The 19,278-nt window shown below is 51.4% G+C and overlaps 8 protein-coding genes across 8 annotated transcripts; 5 read left to right on the top strand and 3 right to left on the bottom strand.

The window, feature by feature from the left end:
* Nucleotides 1-296: 296 nt before the first annotated feature.
* Nucleotides 297-4,536, bottom strand: COCVIDRAFT_89120 (hypothetical protein; the record flags this gene model as incomplete). Its single annotated transcript, XM_014705018.1, has 12 exons — nucleotides 297-1,121; nucleotides 1,173-1,778; nucleotides 1,836-2,075; nucleotides 2,128-2,437; nucleotides 2,796-3,006; nucleotides 3,065-3,112; nucleotides 3,165-3,673; nucleotides 3,727-3,974; nucleotides 4,022-4,104; nucleotides 4,158-4,195; nucleotides 4,274-4,305; nucleotides 4,354-4,536. The coding sequence occupies 12 exons, from the start codon at nucleotides 4,534-4,536 to the stop codon at nucleotides 297-299; spliced, it is 3,333 nt and encodes a 1,110-aa protein (XP_014560504.1).
* A 153-nt stretch (nucleotides 4,537-4,689) lies between these two features.
* COCVIDRAFT_23358 (hypothetical protein) lies at nucleotides 4,690-5,498 on the top strand (the record flags this gene model as incomplete). The annotated part of the gene is made up of 3 exons (XM_014704954.1): nucleotides 4,690-4,720; nucleotides 4,772-4,894; nucleotides 4,942-5,498. 3 exons carry the CDS (start codon nucleotides 4,690-4,692, stop codon nucleotides 5,496-5,498), a joined length of 711 nt encoding a protein of 236 aa, XP_014560440.1.
* Nucleotides 5,499-6,541: 1,043 nt separating this feature from the next.
* COCVIDRAFT_34451 (hypothetical protein) lies at nucleotides 6,542-8,371 on the top strand (the record flags this gene model as incomplete). Its single annotated transcript, XM_014705019.1, has 5 exons — nucleotides 6,542-6,978; nucleotides 7,029-7,783; nucleotides 7,834-7,942; nucleotides 7,993-8,273; nucleotides 8,325-8,371. 5 exons carry the CDS (start codon nucleotides 6,542-6,544, stop codon nucleotides 8,369-8,371), a joined length of 1,629 nt encoding a protein of 542 aa, XP_014560505.1.
* A 573-nt stretch (nucleotides 8,372-8,944) lies between these two features.
* On the top strand, nucleotides 8,945-10,276 carry COCVIDRAFT_88929 (hypothetical protein; the record flags this gene model as incomplete). The annotated part of the gene is made up of 6 exons (XM_014705020.1): nucleotides 8,945-9,021; nucleotides 9,076-9,089; nucleotides 9,143-9,162; nucleotides 9,246-9,355; nucleotides 9,416-9,747; nucleotides 9,798-10,276. The coding sequence occupies 6 exons, from the start codon at nucleotides 8,945-8,947 to the stop codon at nucleotides 10,274-10,276; spliced, it is 1,032 nt and encodes a 343-aa protein (XP_014560506.1).
* A 608-nt stretch (nucleotides 10,277-10,884) lies between these two features.
* On the top strand, nucleotides 10,885-11,067 carry COCVIDRAFT_89219 (hypothetical protein; the record flags this gene model as incomplete). The annotated part of the gene is made up of 1 exon (XM_014705021.1): nucleotides 10,885-11,067. A coding segment is annotated over one exon (183 nt), but the record flags the coding sequence as incomplete, so codon positions are not given.
* Nucleotides 11,068-11,091: 24 nt separating this feature from the next.
* Nucleotides 11,092-13,290, bottom strand: COCVIDRAFT_23361 (hypothetical protein; the record flags this gene model as incomplete). Its single annotated transcript, XM_014704955.1, has 1 exon — nucleotides 11,092-13,290. One exon carries the CDS (start codon nucleotides 13,288-13,290, stop codon nucleotides 11,092-11,094), a length of 2,199 nt encoding a protein of 732 aa, XP_014560441.1.
* Nucleotides 13,291-14,290: 1,000 nt separating this feature from the next.
* COCVIDRAFT_12777 (hypothetical protein) lies at nucleotides 14,291-15,107 on the top strand (the record flags this gene model as incomplete). The annotated part of the gene is made up of 3 exons (XM_014704928.1): nucleotides 14,291-14,367; nucleotides 14,524-14,759; nucleotides 14,845-15,107. The coding sequence occupies 3 exons, from the start codon at nucleotides 14,291-14,293 to the stop codon at nucleotides 15,105-15,107; spliced, it is 576 nt and encodes a 191-aa protein (XP_014560414.1).
* Nucleotides 15,108-15,309: 202 nt separating this feature from the next.
* COCVIDRAFT_88996 (hypothetical protein) lies at nucleotides 15,310-16,916 on the bottom strand (the record flags this gene model as incomplete). The annotated part of the gene is made up of 3 exons (XM_014705022.1): nucleotides 15,310-16,380; nucleotides 16,446-16,766; nucleotides 16,818-16,916. 3 exons carry the CDS (start codon nucleotides 16,914-16,916, stop codon nucleotides 15,310-15,312), a joined length of 1,491 nt encoding a protein of 496 aa, XP_014560508.1.
* Between the last annotated feature and the right edge of the window lie 2,362 nt (nucleotides 16,917-19,278).

The raw sequence follows: 19,278 nt of genomic DNA on the forward strand, positions 1-19,278 counted from the left end.
ATTACTGAGAAATCCTCCCCCAAAAAAGAAAAAGAATTAAAAGACGTAAAGTGTGGTATCTCGAGAAGATGGTTGAAAAAAACAACAACCAGGAGAGGGAAAAAAAGAAGAAAAAAAAGGGCTCCCTCCTTATTACAACCGTGGATATCCCAAACCCAGACCCAAAACCCCAAACAAAAAACCATTACCATGGTTACTTCAACGAAGAGAAAAGGGGGGTGTTTTTTAAAGGAACGCCATTTCCATGCAGAAAAAAACAATATCGTAACATAGCGCATAACACTGGTCGTGTCTTTTCATTCATCATCCATGGCATAAGCGCTCGGATCCGCCCACCTTTTCGCTTTAAGCACCCTCATCCTCTTGATGGGACTCGCAGATCGTTGTTGTGTCTCGCGTTCATGAGCCTCGAGTTTGGCTCTTAGCATTTCGTTTTCTCGTTCTAGTTCCTCGACGCGATCTCTTAGCTCCGGGTCCGGGTCTTCGTATACTTTGATGTCTTGCTTCATTGAGGCTTTTGTTGCGCGGATTACTACGTCGATTTTTGAGTCGATGTGGGCTTGTTGGTTGTCCTGTTCGTTCTCTAGTGCGGTTTGCCATCTGCGGCGTTCTTGGTCGACTGCTGCTTCCATTTCGTGGTAGCACTCGTCGCGGATTTCTTGTTCAAAGTCCACCAAGTGGTCTTCTGCTGCGGCCCATGATGATTCAGCTGCTTTACGTCGAGCAGTCTCTTCAGACAAGCGGAGGGCAAAGACTTCCAGTTCGGCAGTCAGGCGAGCAACTTCGGCATTGGCATGTTCGAGCTCCTCCATGATTGCAGCGGGTGAGGCCCGGCCGGATGACGCTGTGCGAGCAGAAGATGATGTGCCAGGGCGCTTTTGTGGTAAACTTGCGAGAATCGTCTCTGTTGTGGACGGGATTCGTGGTACAGTCACCTCTCGTGCAAGGGCGGAGTAGCGGAGGATTTGGGATGTCGCGTTGTAGTCACTCTTCGGGTCTGCTGTGACGACCATGATGGACTTTTGAGGTGACCGATGTTGTTGCGCTGTTCGTGAGGAAGAAGGATACGAATTTGAGAAGAGAAGTTCAGTAAGCTTGCATTGACGGAACGGAACAATGTTCTGTTGACTGGTTAGTATACCACTTCTTCAGGGGAATGGTGTTGAGCATACCTTTGAGCCACCGGCATTGTCCGACTGCATCTGCATGCACTGACCAAGATACATAAGAGACTCGTTGATCTTACCGGCCTCAGCAAGCGTCTCACCTGCAGTCTTAGCATTCCGAGCACGCTCTGATCCTGCCAAGTCAACAATGGTGAGATTACTGCTAGACCAAGGGCCTTTGTTTTCCGCGTTTCGCTTCTTGATCTCAATGTTGAAAAAGCCGTGGCTACGCGAGCTCACAGCGTTGCTTCCGGTGCCAGTGACCTTGCGCTCCATGAGACCAGTCTCAAGAATCATCATCGCCTCCTCATAGCTGCCACAGATAATCTTGGTAAGGCCGGCAACGACTTTGCGATCCGGGCTCTGCTCAGTGTTCTTGAAGAGCAGTGCCCTACGCTTCACACTGTGGCTCTTGTTTTTTGAGGCGCTGCCACTCAAAAGGTCAAAAATACGGTCGTTGTATACTTCGTACATGGACATGATGATTGCGTATTCTACGGTCGGGTCTTCGGGAAGGTGAATATCGTCAACAGAAGGGGTCTGAGGCAGCAACGATGGCCGCGGGATCTTATTTGATTTCCAGTTACTACCCGTGGAGAATATACTACAGTCCTATTTCACGAGTGAGCTCTTGTCTGCAGGCGTCTGCTTGTGGAGGAACCAACTTACCTGCATGGGAGTTTGCGCTCTTGAAGGAAATCGTTCAGATTGGTTGTCTCCATATACTGTATCCAAGTATGCGGTTGCGGTGTACATCTGAGAATCTGAGACATCGGCTGCTGCTAGTGACGAGAAGGCTGGGGCCCCATAGAAAGATTGTACGAGTTGCCCGTCACAGGCTTGATAGACAGTATCAAGCGTCATCTGAACCAAACCACGCTGGGTTTTGGTTCCAAGAATTGTATGGCTCTGTCCGTGTGTTAATACCGGGAACCCTATTGTCACATATGGTGCAACACACCTTTCCAGAGCCACTGCAGCCTAGCGTTGCAAACAGTCCATCTCGTCCATGGTGGCCTGGTGCGCCCATGACGCCCTCAATCATCTGGACGATGCCCGTGCCCTTGAACAGATGCATTTGCTGCGCATCTTCCTCGAAGACTTGGGTGAAGGCAAAACGCTCCACGGCTCGCTTGCGCTTGTCGTTTGTGTTTGTAGGCGGCTGTATTGTGATATGTGTTGGATGGCCTTTGTCGTTTTCCTCAACGGTGAGGAAGCGGGCATTTGTAGCGTTGGAGGGGCGCAGGCGCAAAAAGACATTGAAGAGCGAACTAGAGGGGCGCGTCGGGGCGTCCATGGCGAGGGAATGTACGTATGTGTACGTGAGAGTCTCTTGCACAGGATGCAGGCCCAAAGTTAGTTAACAATGGTGTACCACTCATATGGACCCAGCCATGCTCGCGTGTGCCGGTAAACAAGCCCCGGCCGCGATTGCCCCGGCAACCCAGGTGGTTTCCCGCATCGCGTCATGGCGCATCGATGTTCCTTGCACTAGCATCTTGGACGGCACGTTCTAGACCCTTTCCAGACATACAACCATGCCATGGACCTTTGTATAGTAATTTGCGCCTCGGACTCGAAGCCTGATTTACGCGGGTGACATGCTTCCGATGATATCGACCTGGCAACTACGCAACAACCCCCTCGCTCCGCAAGGCCTCCACATCCTCTTTGCTCATTCCTAGCGTATCACTCAGAATCTCATCAGTATGCTGGCCCAGCAACGGTGGTGGCAGCCGGATTCCTGGAGTAGACTGCGACCATTTCACCGGCGTGTTTACCAGCTTGATAGGCCCGCATGCTGGGTGCTCGATCTCTTTGACCATGTTACGCGCAAGCACTTGGTACTGTTAGTGTTCACCAGTGCAAAACCATTGTGGTCCCAGTGCAAAACATACCGTGCTCGTGATTCAGCGTATCTTGAACATCGTTGATGGCAGCATAGGCTATACAAGTCAGCCCAATGGTTGTTTGAAAGATGCAACCAAAACCACTTACGCATTCCGCTTCCCTCAAAGATATCTAGCAACTCCTGGGTGGTTTTCTTTCGCGTTTCCGCTTCGATCAACTCCTCCAGCTCATCTCTATGCTGTACTCTTAATGCATTCGTCTTGAACTTCTCATCTGTAATCCACTCAGGTTTACCCAGCCTAGTGCACAGTGTTCCATACAGCTTGTCGTTGCCTCCGCCAAGCAGAATGTCACCATCGGCTGTCTTGAATGCCTTGTAGGGCACAATCGACGGGTGGGAGGTCCCCCAGCGACCAGAATCGCGCTGACCACTGATCAGACAAGAGCTAGCAATGTTGGCCAGGGTGGCCACTTGACAGTCCGAAAGGGCGACGTCAATGTGCTGACCACCGGATCCAGGGCTTCTGAAGCGCCGGAAAAGTGCCGCGATGATAGAGTTGGACGTGTAGAGGCCGGTTGTCAAGTCGGTTACTGCAACGCCTACCTTTACGGGCGGGCCGTCACGAGTTCCGGTTATGTGCATGAGGCCCATTTCGCTGAACTCATGTTAGCTTGCGCTCTAATACTGACAGACAACTATTTGACGTACGCTTCTACCATGACGTCGTAACCAGCCCTATTCCTATACGGCCCAGTCTGGCCATAGCCCGTGATACTGGCGTAAACTATATCCGGGTTGATCTTTGAAACGGTATCGTAATCCATGGCATACTTTGCGAGGGATCCAGGAAGATAGTTCTCGACGAGCACATCACATTCTTTGACAAGGCGATGGAGGATGTCTACGCCAGCAGGATGCTGAAACGACAGTCCCATGGATCGTTTGTTTCGATTGACCTGTCCATGTTTAGTCTCAAGTAGGTAAAGAAAACAGGCAGCCTTACACCTAAGTAGTATGCACTTTCGCCTGGTCCCTCTTGTTCGTCGGTGTACTTAGCGTAGGGTGGTCCCCATGCACGAGTGTCATCTTTTCGTCTTGGTCAATGTCTACCTGATGCACATGATCAAATTACAACGTACCTCCTCTGGTAGGATGTTCAATTTTGATCACGTCGGCTCTAGGTTACAGTCAATTCTCAATTCATCCGTGCTGCCAACTGCGTTCGTTGGTCCATACAGGGCAGTCCATGTCATACCCAAGATCTCCCAAAATTTGTGTACAGTACGGCTAAATATTTCAGAATAGTCGCAATAAACCCAGGGCTAAAATACTCACACCAGCAAGAACTCTTGTCATATCCAGCACTTTGATGCCAGCTAGCGGAAGATCAGACCCATCTCCGCTTGCAGCTGCAGTCGCAAGCCGCCTGACATGACATGACCTAGCCCGGCTGAGCCTTGGGATTGGCGACACCTTTTGAAAAGCGCATCTCGAGCTTCGTACAACGGAGCCTATCATATTGGAATTGAGGTGTGAGGAGTCACGACATGTATTGGACGTGGGGGATGCTTGCATGGGGTATTCCGGAAATGCGCTACTAGTTCTAGTTCCGAGGCTGTCGGAAAATGCAGCCCGCCGTCATTGCTTCCATCTCCAATCCGTTACCCCACCATGTTCACTGGACTTGTCGAAACGATTGGCAGTAAGCAGTCACACGACATCTTTTATGCGCGACAGCGCTGATGATAGTTAGCTGTTGCCGCCCTTGAGAAGCTCGACCAGACAGCGTCGGGAGGCGGCGGCACATCTCTGACCATTACGGGATGTGAGGATATCCTAGGTGATGCCCATTTGGGTGACAGCATCAGCGTCAACGGTACGTCGCAGCGAAATACTGCTAGAATTGCTGTCTGACCCGGGCAGGCACATGTCTTACCGTTACCGAATTCACCAAATCCTCGTTCAAGATTGGATGCGCACCCGAGACACTCCGGCGAACAAACCTGGGTTCGCTCAAGGAAGGCTCCAAGGTCAACCTCGAGCGCGCCGTCTCGGCAAATACACGCATGGGCGGTCACTTTGTGCAGGGCCATGTCGATACTATTGCTACTATCGAGTCGATAACTCCAGACGGCAATGCCCTTACTTTCCGCTTCAAACCTCGCGACACGGCGGTGCTACGATACATTGTGGAGAAGGGCTATGTTACGATAGACGGCGCAAGCTTGACAGTGACCAAGGTCCAGGACGGCCCTGATGGGTGGTGGGAGGTGATGCTTATTGCCTATACACAGGAAAAGGTAGTGACGGCGAGCAAGAAGGCTGGCGACGACGTCAATGTCGAAGTAGACCAAGTAGGCAAATATGTAGAGAAGAGCGTGGCTGGGTATTTTGAAGGGTCGACCAATGGCGAGTTTGCCATCCTCGAGAAGATGGTATCGAAGCTGGTGGACGAGCGGCTGAAAGCGCTGGGTCGATAGGCAGACGCGAACATGTGCAGTCTCGAGCTGCCAAGTCGATAGGCTGGTCGTCGTCGGCCCCACTCGGTGTAGTACCCAACAAGAATAGATCATTGTCATGGCTGCGCTGCTCATCTGGTTGCCTCGTCCAGACCAAAAGCATGGTTGGCAGCCTCTGTGATTGTGGCTTGACAGAGTGAGGCGCAGTCTTACTTTTGTCAAACACACACACATATATATTGTGACGACCTTCTCCTGACATTGGTAACAGAGTGGCTCCCTGATTGTTCACAGCTGTTCCAGCCGCTCTTGCTGGGAACTGGGATTGAGCCATGTTCCTCTTCCCCCTCTATCCAAGGCTGGCCGGCGCTTGTCAAGCCACACGCTTCCGACGCAGACCGCCAGTGGCCTCGGACACCAGACTCTTGATCATTGTTTGACCGCATTGCTTACGTTGCAGGACTAGTCCGGCCTACGAGTGGGGATATGTCAGGCAGGACACCGTCCGGCAGCGCCTCGAGGCAGCACGCAAGCGGACCAGGTCATCGATTCAAATAACCAGCACACTTCGGCCGATTCTCCATCACTGTCTCTGCGTGTGCCGATCCATCTCCTACTGACAGCGCAGCCCTGCAGGAGTGTGCAGGAGTGGCGTCTTCGACCACCCACGATAGCACTTTGGCTCGGCGTTACCGCGCACACAATTGCGCGGAGCGTAAAAACAAAGAACGTCGAAAAAAGTTTGGTTTGGGGGCCAGATTGTACGATCAGACAAAGCGTGCAAAAGAGGAAGCGAGATTGCGGGTTACATGCAGGCTTGGTAAGGGAATTCGTCGGCACAAGTCATTGGCTTTCTCACCGGCCTGCTGCTGCTGCATAACCACGTCAAGAGCCGACCCTCTTCAAGCGCGCATGCCACCAGACGGCTACCCCAGACGCTCACCTTATAGCGTTATCGCTCAAACGCCACTCCGTCTCTTCACCACCGACTTTCTGACATCCAAACTATGCGTTGCTTGTAATCATCTCTTCTCGGTTGTATAATGCCCGGCTCACCCTCCGCCATGGATTGGCGACTACTGGACTACGCCAAGGAGGCTGAAGAGACCGCCAATGGCCTTCTCAGCTTCGAGGGCGAGATCCCCCAATATCGCAAGGACATCAGAGGCTACATGGCTGAGCTATACGCCATTTCGCACGCTCTGCGTGAGTTGGATGATGCACTCAGGTCCATCAACTACAGAGGATACGCAACCTACATTATCAAAGATCTCGAGATTTGTCTTCCAACTCTGGGGCATACACTTGATGACGTACAAGACATCTTCAGCAAGTCCAAGAGAAGTCGACACGCGGCGCCGGGTGCTTTCCCAGGCACCCCGCCTTACGCCATCATATGGGAAGATGCACTTGCGGATTTCAAGACACAAGGCATGTCCTTGCCACAAAGGTTCGAAGCAGTCAGAATGTACCTGCAGGGTATGCACGACACATTAAAAGGGTATGTGATGGAATTGAGTTGTTCATGTGACCACCGCTGACTTGTTGTAGAGAGGAAAATGACGTTGAGTTGGCAAACTACAAGGTTTCATTATCCAAATTGCTCAAGAAACAGAAGCCGATAGAATCATACTTCAGCAAGCTTTCGGTCCAAGGAAGCGGCAGAAGTGGTGCGAAAACACCAAAGCCATCTTCTCCCAGAGTTTCCCGACCTAAAATACACAGCCATCCTACATATCCGGTTGCCGCTTACAACTACTCACATCCGTCATCGCCTCTACCGCATCGAGCTCATATTGCCCCAACATGGGGTGGCATAGGAGATATACCCTTTGTCCCACCACCCGTTCCAGAGATTCCTCAATCGCCCACACACTCGTCTGCATCATCACAGGCCTACTCGAGTCAATCCACCGATTCTGAGCCCGCTGCACATTGGGCTATGAAGATATTTGATGGGCGCCACGGCTCAACACCATTTCAGACACTAGGCGAGGCTACTGAGTGCTTTGGAAGAAACGAACCTCGTGTAATCGGAATGTTGCAGGACGACGGGTTTGAAAAAGTGTTGGAATTGCCTTTCGAGGCTACCAACGTATGGGTAAGGATGTACTGCAGAGCTGAAGACAATCGTGCGCGAATCCTGTTCCTTTCCATGGACTCTGAAGGCCGCCGCATGAGATATCAGATACCAATCACAGCGCTGGCTCTGCGGCGAGCCGGCTCATGTCTACTGCTCTGTCGGGCCAATCGCCGCGATGGGCAACTAGATCTCTGGGCTAGGTTACGCTTTCCCCTCTACGAACGTAAGCACATTAAATACTGTCATGGTAAAGCTCTTCTGACAATGAACTAGGTATGGTTCTGTTCTATTGCACCGCCATTGCCATGAAACGACAAGACCAAACTGCTGTTGCAGAGGGACTTGTCGACTTTTTCGAGCCCGAGAGCATCATGTTTAGCGGGTAAGCTGTCAATGGCATCTTCAGTATTGATCATTTCTAACAAGACTCAGTGAGACTACAGACAGCAGATATCTACACGCTTTCCGTATCTACTATGATGAAGATGCGGGCTGCGTGCGTTTCGAGGCTACTGCTCGTCGAGGTCCAATGAACACCATACCCATCTGGACTGCCTTCGTTACACAGTATGTTGGACGCAGGGACTGGATGAAACGTGTCAGTCCCGACACGATACAGTTCGAAAAGTTGCATCCGTACGTGTTCTGCGACAGCTACAGGCTACCCAAGGGACCTACGGGCAAATACCGGCTCACTTTCACGACCCCTGAAGGTATGACGATCCACTTTAGTGTACTCATTTTGTCGCTGACTCAAAGGACAGATGCAAAACAATTCAGAGAGAGCTTCTATCGAATCGGCATGGCTTGAGGGTTGCTAGATGTACACAGTGGACACGAGGCATGCTGGTCGACCCGTGTCTGCACCGACATGCTCAACACTCGCTGAGACGACGATGACGACTTTACGAACAAAAATACCTATGACTTTATGACGACAATGATGAGCAAACGACGACTACGATGAGGGTGGCTTCTGCTTTTCGGCATGATATACCCCACTCGGTCTACTTTTCCTCCTTGGGCCAACAAATTGATTGACAATCGGCCTTTGCTGCTAGCGCAACTTGTTGTTTGGATTCCCTTGTCATCGTACTTGTGCACATTGTTTAATATGCAAACTTAGTATTAGTACTGGAAAAAAACAGCGCTGCAAGGCGCTAGAAAATCTAATCATCGTGGTGTCAAGCTTCTCTCGGACTAGCTTCTCAATGTCTTGCCCCGCTTTGAGACCCTTGGTGATTAGTGTCTGTGCGCTTCTGGTTCTACCAAAACCAAAATTTCCATATCCTGCCTTTTGGCAATCGCAGAACCAATCTCTCTTCTCTTACCCTACATACATTCTCTCCCTCAACTCTCAGATTTCTTAGCTTTTACACCCGTCATGGCGAACCAGCAAGAGACCGGAAAGAAAGACCCTCTCACGGGCATGGCGCACTCTGAGGCGCATTATTTCAACAGGTAGGCACTCGCAGACGCTCCAAAGATACATTTTACTAACGCCGTGTTGCGCAGTTACAACCACCATGGTCCGTAAAGAATGCCATGTCTTGATGAAAGTGATACTAACGCGCGAGTGAAGGCATCCACGAGGAAATGCTGGTACGTGTGCCCCACTTCCTTCCTTGCCCGAGCAAAGGTTGCAGTCACGACCACAGGCAGCTTGGCTAATGTTACGCGTCTAGAAAGATGAAGTCCGAACCAAGAGCTACCGCGACGCTATCTACCAAAACCCCCACCTGTTCAAGGACAAGGTCGTCCTTGATGTCGGATGCGGTACCTCCATCCTCAGCATGTCCGCGCTCCCCCGCCTGAACACACAATACTCGAACACACACTGATACCTGGGATATAGGTTCGCCGCCAAGGCCGGTGCAAAGCACGTTATCGGTGTTGACATGTCAACCATTATCGAAAAGGCAAAGGAGATTGTCGAGGTAAACGGCCTGTCGGATAAGATCACCCTGCTACAAGGCAAGATGGAAGAGGTTGTCCTGCCCTTCGACAAGGTCGACATAATAATATCCGAGTGGATGGGCTACTTCTTGCTCTACGAGTCCATGTTGGACACTGTCCTGTATGCACGCGACAAGTACCTGGTCAAGGACGGCCTTATCTTCCCCGACAAGGCCACCATTTTCATGGCCGGTATCGAAGATGGCGAGTACAAGGATGAGAAGATTGGCTGTAAGTCTGGCGAATCTCACCGAACTTTGCCGATATGCTAACAAGATCAGTCTGGGACAACGTTTGGGGCTTCGACTACTCCCCACTCAAAGCCACTGCCATGACTGAACCTCTCGTCGACACTGTTGACATCAAGGCCGTCGTTACTGACCCTTCACCGGTCATCACTCTCGACCTTTACACGTGCACCGTTGCCGACCTCGCATTCCGGTTACCGTACGAGCTCAAGGTGCGCCGCAACGACTTTGTTCACGCCGTCATTGCCTGGTTCGACATTGAGTTTGCCGCCTGCCACAAGCCCATTCGCTTCTCTACCGGCCCTCACACAAAGTACACGCACTGGAAACAGACTGTCTTCTACCTCAAGGACGTCCTGACTGTCGAAGAGGGCGAGACAATCAGCGGTACCCTGGAGAACAAGCCCAGCGAGAAGAACCACCGCGACTTGGACATCACCATCTCTTACAAGCTCGAGAGCCAGGATATGCACAGGCAGGCGGCTGGCGAGGCACAGTACAAGATGTGCTAGACAATGTGTGTATGTGTACAAGTAGACCGCGAAGTTTGTAGGTCTTGGAACAAGAAAGAAAGAGAGAGAGAAATGGGGATTTCTTGGTGCATGCTTTCTTGATCGATAGACTCTTGTGCTCGCACAACGGTAAAACCCGGCGTTTTGTTTTTTCTTCTCGTTCAATCGTTTTTTGTTTACTTTCGACAAGTGTTTTTGGTCATAACACGGGGGGTGTATGTGGGTGTGCGGTGGATCTGGGCTCGGATCCTTCTTATTGAATTGCGGGAAAAATCTAGGGTAGCATGAGCATGCGTGTCACGAGTTATGAAGCAGGGACCAATCGAAACATTGGGAATTCCTCCCCTATAACAAAAAAATATGCAGCAAAGGACCTGGATACAGCGATGACTGAATGTGTGATTTTTGAATTGTACACGGCTGATGATAGAGCGGAAGATCAGAAGTGGAAGAGGGAGAAAAAAAAGGACTAAATGCCTTTTTTTTCTTCATTGGAATCTATGACATGCTTCGCCCGAAGCGCTGTAGGTGGGTATATGTATATGCATGTACATGCCGATATGTACCAGTTGAGCCAAACTCCGAGATATGGAAAACTCCGTCGATAGCTAATGCAAAGTAAGAAAAGAAAAAAAACTAGGCCAAACAGACCTATTTGTAAATACAGACCCAAGCCCCCATTTTCTGAAAACAATTGGCGTAGAAAAGAGGAAGAAGAAGAAGAAGAAGAAGAAGAAGAAGAAGAAGAAGAAGAAGAAGAAAAGCCCAATAGGCTGGGATGTAAATCCTGACATAAAGAAAAACATTTAAAAACCTTAGTAGTCATAACTCTCATTTCCGAACCCCTCATCATCATCATCGCGATAGTTATACTCGAGATCTTCCTCTTCCTCTTCTTCCGCTAGCATTTCCTCTTCCTCTTCCTCCTCTTCTTCTTCTTCATCGCCCTGGGCATCCTTATCCGCAACTGGGTGCTGGACAGCAGAAGCAGGCGGAGACCTGTTCACCGGACTAGTACCTTGGGCACTATCCGCCGGACTAGCCGAAGCATTTGTTCCACCGCCTGGAAAAAGTTCCTTGAGCCTATCGTAATTGATGTGGTTGCTAAACGCCTTGTTTGCGCGTTTCTTGAGCATCTTGTGCGCGGCGTCTGCGGCGCTGGTAGCAGGTTGGCCCTCGAGGACGCTGCCGTCGCCCATTTGGTGGTGTTTGCGTTTTTGCTTCGGTTTCTTGGGCTTGTCTTCTGCGGCTTCGAGTTCGGCGAGGAGCATCTTTTCTTGCTGGGCGCGGAGCCATTCTTCGTTTTCTGTGATCCAGATGGCTTCTTTGCGGCGGACTTCCTCGGGGCCGAGGATGCACGTGGCGACGTCTGGGTCGTCTTCGAATTCTTCTTCGCCGATTTCTGGGTTCGTGTTTACGGGTATGTCGCGTTTGTCTTGGGCGGCGCGTGCCATTTCGGCGGCGGTCCAGCCGGAGCGTCGGAGGAGATCGTGGTCTTCGTTGTTGGCAAATTCTTTGAAGACGGACTCCCAATCTTTGATGGCATTCGTAAGTTCTTCCTCAATGTCTTGCTCGATTTCGAGATCTTCTTCGGGAATGGCAATGGGTACTCGCTTCTTGGGTGGACGACCGCGCTTCTTGGGCATGACAAAATCTGGATCGGTGGCCTCTCCTGCTTCGACTTCCTCAAGTGCAGTGGCAACACTATCAATCATTGCGTCGGCATTGCCATCAAAAGCCTCGACTTCTGCAGGTATACCACTTCCCTGAGTGCTTGTATCTCCGCTCTGAGTAGAAACTGGTTGTGATGAACCATCATTAGACTTTTGTCTCTTGCTTGTCCGCGTTGGTGCTGTAGATGTGCCAGTCTCTACTTCACCACTTCCTGATTCGTTCTCTAGAGATGCTGCAGTGTCATCGTGTCCTTCAAGCAGTCTCCTTCTCTTCGCCTGTCGTTCCTCCTTTTCTGCGCGCCTCCAGATGGCAGGCGGTTGAGCCTTGACTTTTAGTCTTGGTGCAAACTCTCGGAATTGGTTGACAGTCAAAGCTGCACTCTGTGTCCTCTTGTATTCGTATAGACGGGAAGTAATGGTGGAATCGGCGACCTTGACAACATAGACAACCTCACGAATGGTACGACGAAAGTTGTTCATGCGAGCAGCAATGATAATACAAGCACCACACAATCCAGCGGGCTGGCGACCTTGCACCATCCAGTCGCGATTCATGCGCTTCAAGACTTTGCAGGCATCATCAGCTACCCTATGAGAGTCGTCTCCAAACTCAAGTTTCCGGCAGTATTTCAACATCAAGGGTTCAATCTCCTGGACAGCCTTGCTACCAACGAGCTGGGCAGGATCCTCCTCTTTAAGCATTTCCAAAAACTGCTTGTATGTATCACCCAGGGCCCAGACGTTTGTTTGAATCTTCTCTGCCAAGTCGATAAGCATGAGAGTGTTCTCGGGCTGCCTACGGGCTGCCATGTATATGGAGACAGCGGCGACGTTTCTCATGCGGCGACCCTGGATGAACCTGTGGTTCATGGCGAGTTTGTACCAACTAAAAGCCTGTTCTATGACTGCCTCGCGCTGGTTGAGAGAAGCACCCAGGGCCTGAATTGCGTTCTTGCCATTCATAGCAGCCTGCTCCCTACTCTCCATGCCACCAAGACCCCGCATGGTGCCGCCCATGGAGTTGGCATGTCGCTGGTTGGCATGGATGAAGCCACCCTCGACGATGGCTGCTCCGCCCGAAGTTTCGCCAAAAGTGACTTCGGAAACAATTTGGCTCTCGTCGTGGACTTTTCCGCAGTTGTAGCACATGGTGGTGCCGTCGGCGACATTGATCAAGGGTGCCTCGCAGCAGGTGTAGGTGCGCTGGGTGGGTTTTACGGGCTGGGGCGGGCCGGCGGCTCTTCGTTTTGTCGCGGAGGACTGGTACTGGTAGGAATCGGGTTTGTTCAGGCTGGAGAGGCGCGGGGCCCTGCCCGGCCTCGCAATCTGGGGCGCGGACATGGCAAGCGCAGTTCTGTGGTGGTGTGGTGTCAAACGAGCGTAGGGAACAGACAGTCGAGATTTGGTCGGGGAAATACTAGAAAGACAGTCAAGATGGCGCGCGAATAAGACGCGGTACTGCGGGCGGGGCAGAGCAGATGGTGATTGGTGCGATTAGGTGGGGCTCGTTGCCTATTTGGGCCACGAACGCTACACCTCGAGCTGCGAACATGCCGACTTGGATACGGACCAACGGCTGCAATCTCGACGGCTTCGTCTGTGTGGATACCCAAGATGTTTCTAGGTGACAGATTAAACGTTTCCTGGCCTATCTTAGTGTTTCGCTAGACAGTCCAACTTGCCGCTCTGCAGCGAGTGGGAGCATTGCCTTGGGGGCTACCTTGAGCACCCAGATATCGCTCATTCGCCATGCCGTACATACATACATAATCCGTACATAGCCACAGGACAGACGGCATTGGTAAGCACATTTATTGCCCTCACCGCCATCCAGACAGCACTTCACCGTGTCATATACAAGCCCAACAACAGCCTGTCGCCCAAAGCTCCTCGGACGCGGTACCTGCAGCAACCGCCTGGATGTCGTCCATGGCGGGCTCGGAACGCAGGTGATGACGGCACACGCCATGATTGGCTCCTCGCCGTGTACCCGAAGCGGCCGAGGTGGGCGATGGAGCAAAAGAGGCCTGCAGTCGCCCGGCCTGCCCTGTCCTGCGCTTCCCAGCCTCCTTCTTGGGCAAGTAAAGGGGGCGCGGCTTGCGTAGGTGTGCGTGTGTGTGTGTCTGTGTGTGTGTGCGTCGTGGCCGAGTACCCAGCCAGCTATTTCATCCGCGCCCCCGTCTGTGTTGCCCTGGGTCCCCGCCCCCAGGCTCACCTCCATAGCTTTCTTTCCCTGCTGCCACCCAAACTTGCTCAATCTCTGGATCCCTTCCTACTTCTGTTCCACTATCCTGCCACGTACCAGCTCTTTTTTGTTGCTTTCGTAGACTAGTCCGGCGCCATGACTACCAGGAAGAGGAAGAACGACGACGAGGAGCTCGTTGCCCTCCCCAGCGATGAGAGCGACGAAGAAGAAGAGTAAGTCGCCGCTTTCTTGACGTCATGTCTCTAACCACCACGTCGCAATCCGATGGTTTTGGCTTCATTGTCATCGCCTATATGCGCACCCTTGAATTGATGTTTTGAATTTGTACCTCTACGTTGTCTGGTCGCTGCGCATGCCTCCAAAGGCAGTCGCAGCCCTAGAGTCAGCGGCAGCCGGCTCCTTCCTCCCTCCTGCAGCAATCAACTCACTCCCACCTTGCCTCTACACTTGACATGGCTATCATGGCACTTTTTGTCTAATTCATGGAAACAATTCTCTTTGCGCGCGCATCCGACACCTACAGCAAGACTGACCCAGCCATCCAGATACGCAGAGTCTGAAGGCTCAAACTTTGATTCAGCCGACTCGGACGAGGAAGAGCCACGTAAGTCATCCTGAGTAACCCCATGGCGGTCCCTTGACCCCTTCTCTGTAACTCTCTTCTTACTATTTTTGTTTTTTTCCTATAGCGCCAAAGAAAAAGGCCAAGCGCACTACCAAAGCCAAAAGCAAAGACGAGGACGAGGATGAGAGCGAGGAGGAAGAGGCTGAGCTGAGCGCCGAAGACGACGAGGATGCTGCTTCTGACGAGGTCGACGATGAGGAGGACGACGACGACGACAAGAAGAAAGCAAAGGACGCCAAGCCTGCTGGTGCTGAGAAGGACCGCAAAGTCAAGAAGACTGGCAAGGACGAGCCTGTACCCGTAGTTGACGATGACGACGAAGAGTAAAGCAAACCCGTCCCCGTCTTGTAAACGGCGAATAAATATGTGCAATCCCATACAAAACTCGTTTTTCTACCATTCATCCACTTTGCTTACCACACAAAACATTATCTTGAAAAAATTTCTTCTGATATATTCAACCACATTAAAGTTCGTATCTAAAAGCTCATAAACTACTCAAAAAGAGTCTCGAGGTCGAGCAAACAATCTATACCCACCTCTGGTACCTCTTTGTCTTCTGGAACGCCTGCTTGAACTCGGCATACCGCTCTGACCGCTTCTGCGCCGCCGTTGCGTTCCTGGGCGGGATACTGTCCCACGAGACGGCATACTTGGCCGTCATATGCGCAATAGCCCTCGTGAACTCGATCCACGCCTCGAGGTTCAAGTTGTTGACGGTATCGCCATCCTCGTGGTAGTTGACGTCGTAAGGAACGCCAGCGCCTCCGCCAAACATGGCCGCCTCCTCTTCCGTCTTGATGCCCTCGGCACCACCGGCAATGCCGCCAGACGCAATGCCAGCCTCGAGGAAGGGACCGTAGTCGGATCGGCCGTCGAATTCAATCTCCGTGTGGTTGAGACCAATGCTGTCAAAGTAGGCGGCGAACTCGTGCTCGGCCTCGGCGGAGCCAACCGGTCCAGTCAGGTTGTATGCCGAGCCGTCGCCGTCGTAGATTTGGTAGGCAAAGTTGGGCGAGGCCATCATGTCGAAGTCGAGCAAAAGACGGATTTTGTCCTTCTCGGCTTGGGGAAGCTCGTGCACGTAGTACTCGGCTCCGAGGAGACCGGCTTCCTCTGCTGTCCACCAGCTGAAGCGCACGGCGTTGTTGACAGTGAAGTTGGTCAGTTGGATGGCAATCTCGAGAATGGAAATAGTGCCTGATCCGTTGTCGTTGATGCCGGGGCCAGCAGTGACCGAGTCGGAATGGCCGCTGACGTGGATCACGTTGTCGTGGTCGCCAGCCTTTGTCTCCGCAATCACGTTGCGAGTGTTGAACACCTTGGCGTCTGTCGACATGTCGATGTTGATCTTGACACCGGCGTTCAGCTGTGCAAGAAGCGCTTCTCCTTGGCCCACGGTGATGCCGGCTACAGGAACAAACTTGCCCTTGGGATACAATACTTGGAGCGAGTAGCCCTCAAGAGTGCCCTCAGCATTGTTCCATGCCACTACACCCAAGGCTCCCTTGGCAGCAGCAATCTGCACCTTTTCGCCGTAAGAGCATGTACCACGCTTGATCAAAGCTACAGAGCCCTCGAGAGATTCTGGGAAATCCGCCTTTTCAATGTTAGTCTTGCTCCTTCATATGTTCTTTGGGTATATAGTCGAAAACATGAACCTACCTCTTCACAGCCCAAGTTGGGAATAGCAACGAGCGGTCCAGTAACGTTGCCGCCCGGAGCCAGAGTTACTGCAAAAGCCTCAATGGTGTTGTTGTTTGCACGGAGCGTAGCAGTGGTTCCGATTGAAAGAGGCACATCCTGAGTGTACACATCATAGTAGTCAGGGAATGCCTCGAGCTGGCCCTTGATGTATTCCACGGTATCCTCGTGGCCCTGGCTGCCAATCACACGGTTCTTTCCAGGTGTGTTGTAGGCAATCTCCTGAAGAATCTCGGCCTTGGCATACAAGTTGTCAATGTCAATCGTATCGCGGAGCGATTGCTATAATTTGTGTTAGAGCAACTCATAAAATGGATATTCGCATGCTCGTACCGAATCAACCAGCGTCTTGTTGGTGCGAGGATGAAGGGCTGCTGCTTCAACCGCCGCAGCGCATGCAGCAATTGCTGCGATTGACTTCAGGTAGGCCATTGCGACTATTGCCTGTTTATTGCAAAGGGAGTACCGTTTCCAAACTGGCAGGGCATGCTGTGCAATTTATGTTGCTTGCTAGTTTACCTAATTCCATACCACCTACAGCTCGAAGCTGCAAATGGGCCCAGAGACCGGGAATGCCGCTCCTACCAACATCACTGTATGCCTGAAATGCAGCTTACAATCAAACCCACATACAAAGCTCTTTCCGACCTGCTACATCCAGCCAAGTGGGCGCATCCGCACACGAGGCTGACCCTTCATCCACCAATAACCGCTGTGGGTGGACCCAGTAAACAAGCACACGAGCCGTGTCAAGACGTGATAAGAGGCCTTGGTAAGCTTCAACTGGGCGGACTGCCAAGCTTGCCAAGTGCCGCTTGATGGTGGTTCTGGTGGCGAGATGGGGCTGATTCATGGCTGGAAGACGTATTGCAGCATCCTAGCGCGTGTGGGGTGCTGGGGCTGGAGCGGTGTTTTCATTGCCGTGAGTGGTACGAGTGCAGTGCCAGGTTTGATCCGACCAAGCTTTTGTGACTGACACATCATCATGTGTACCTGAGGGCTGCCTGACGTGGATAGCGCGTCGTGCAAAACCAGGTGTATAGCAATACTGTTCCTGGTCCGGTTGCACGCTCCGAAAACATGCAGGGTTGTTTTGTGTGGAGCCCTCGCCCCTCCCAAGATCCTCTGCTATTGTCAATTTCCGTCGATAATGGCTGCACACATTGGGCATACCTTCCGATGGCAATCCGGGCACCTTGTCGTATACCTAATAATGATAGGCAATTGCGAGATCGCGAAGCCAGGCGTTGCCCATAGAATCTTGTCTTCCTCCCGCGGAGTCCTCATGCATGTGTTGCTCAGTCGATCCGTGTGGATATGTTTGCTTTCTTCCCAGCTGCAACCACGAGCACTGACCGCACAGATAGGAATAGGAAGTATCTTGAGGAGCGTTATTTTCATGATAACTTCCACCAGTTTCTGTCCATCTGGAATGTAGTTACCGACATTGTCGTCTACCGGCTGGCGTTCCCTTTCTTGATGCGTCGAAGTATTGAGTTAAGATTTTTTACTTAAGTACGGACAACGCTCCCTAAGCCGAAGTAGGTTGGTAGCCGATGAAACTGGTCGGCCTTTGGAGATTCTCAGTACCATGTTATTTCAACCGAATCAAAAAGAAAGAAAAACGTGTTTTCTTTTAGTAAGCTGTCTGGTACATGAGATGCTGCCAAGTGAGCTTATTAGCTACTGTTTCTATGCCATGGAGTTTTGCATCTGATGGCCATGTCGCTGTGGGGCATACCATGGCGTTGTTGCATATCTCATCTACGAGACTCACTTTCACTCTCCCAAAGGCTTTCTGAGAAGAGTGTCGGCTAGGAGCAACCAGGGTCATCTTCTGTGCTGGATTAGGATGCATCCAAAATGGTTCTTGTGAACAGGTGCATAGTGCTATCTTGTTGTATCGTACCATGTGAGCACTGTTCCTCTACCTTTGCGAGCTTGCGTTGGGCATCTTAACACTTTTCTTGTTTTGGCTCTTCCTTTGGAGCAGACATTGATTCAAAGTGCTCATATAAGGTTTTGTTTGCGATTTCGAGGATATCTTGAGCTACACACGATGTGACTAGAGCAGTTACGAAAGATCAGTACTGCGAGAATCAACGACCAGCAAAACATGACTGACCATGACACTCAAGATAGCATTAATATCTTCAACGGCAGTCATCCGAAATAACTTGAAGACGTCTTGGGCTCTGTTGGTAGAGCAAGAATGGTTTCAATTCATGAAGGCATGTTGTATTGACTAGAAGGCACTGCCAATGCACGCTCGGGGAGTTGACACACAGTTTTTCCGAGAAAGCAAATAAACCCTGGTTGATAAACTGGCAGATACAATGAAGCAAGGCAAGAGGTGACATTGTCGAACTGGGTTACCAAGGTACTTGCGCTAAACCGCTTTTGTGTGCAGTTTGGACAATATAGGCAAGACCGAACCAAAGAAAACGGGTAGAGTCTTTGGACATGCAGCAAATACTGTCTAGAAGCTATATGTCCGAGTCAAAGATAGCAATATACCACTCAATGAGCCTCATCTGCCTATCTTCCTATCCTCTTTCTTTCCCTCGCACCAACTGCGATGAATCATTCACAACAAACGCCGCCGCCGCCATACCCACAAATCACAGGCCTACTACATACTCGTGTGCTTAACATCTAACCATGCTCCAACAATGCCTGAAGTCACTGCGGAGCCCGGCGGATAGTCCTCGAGCACGGTCCCTAGACCCTCACGATCAGATTAGTACCCACCTATCACATCTCTAGCCCAGCATTACACATATCCCATTACCAT

This window comes from Bipolaris victoriae (assembly GCF_000527765.1).
Source record: "Bipolaris victoriae FI3 unplaced genomic scaffold scaffold_11, whole genome shotgun sequence".
Taxonomy (NCBI): Eukaryota; Fungi; Ascomycota; class Dothideomycetes; order Pleosporales; family Pleosporaceae; genus Bipolaris; species Bipolaris victoriae.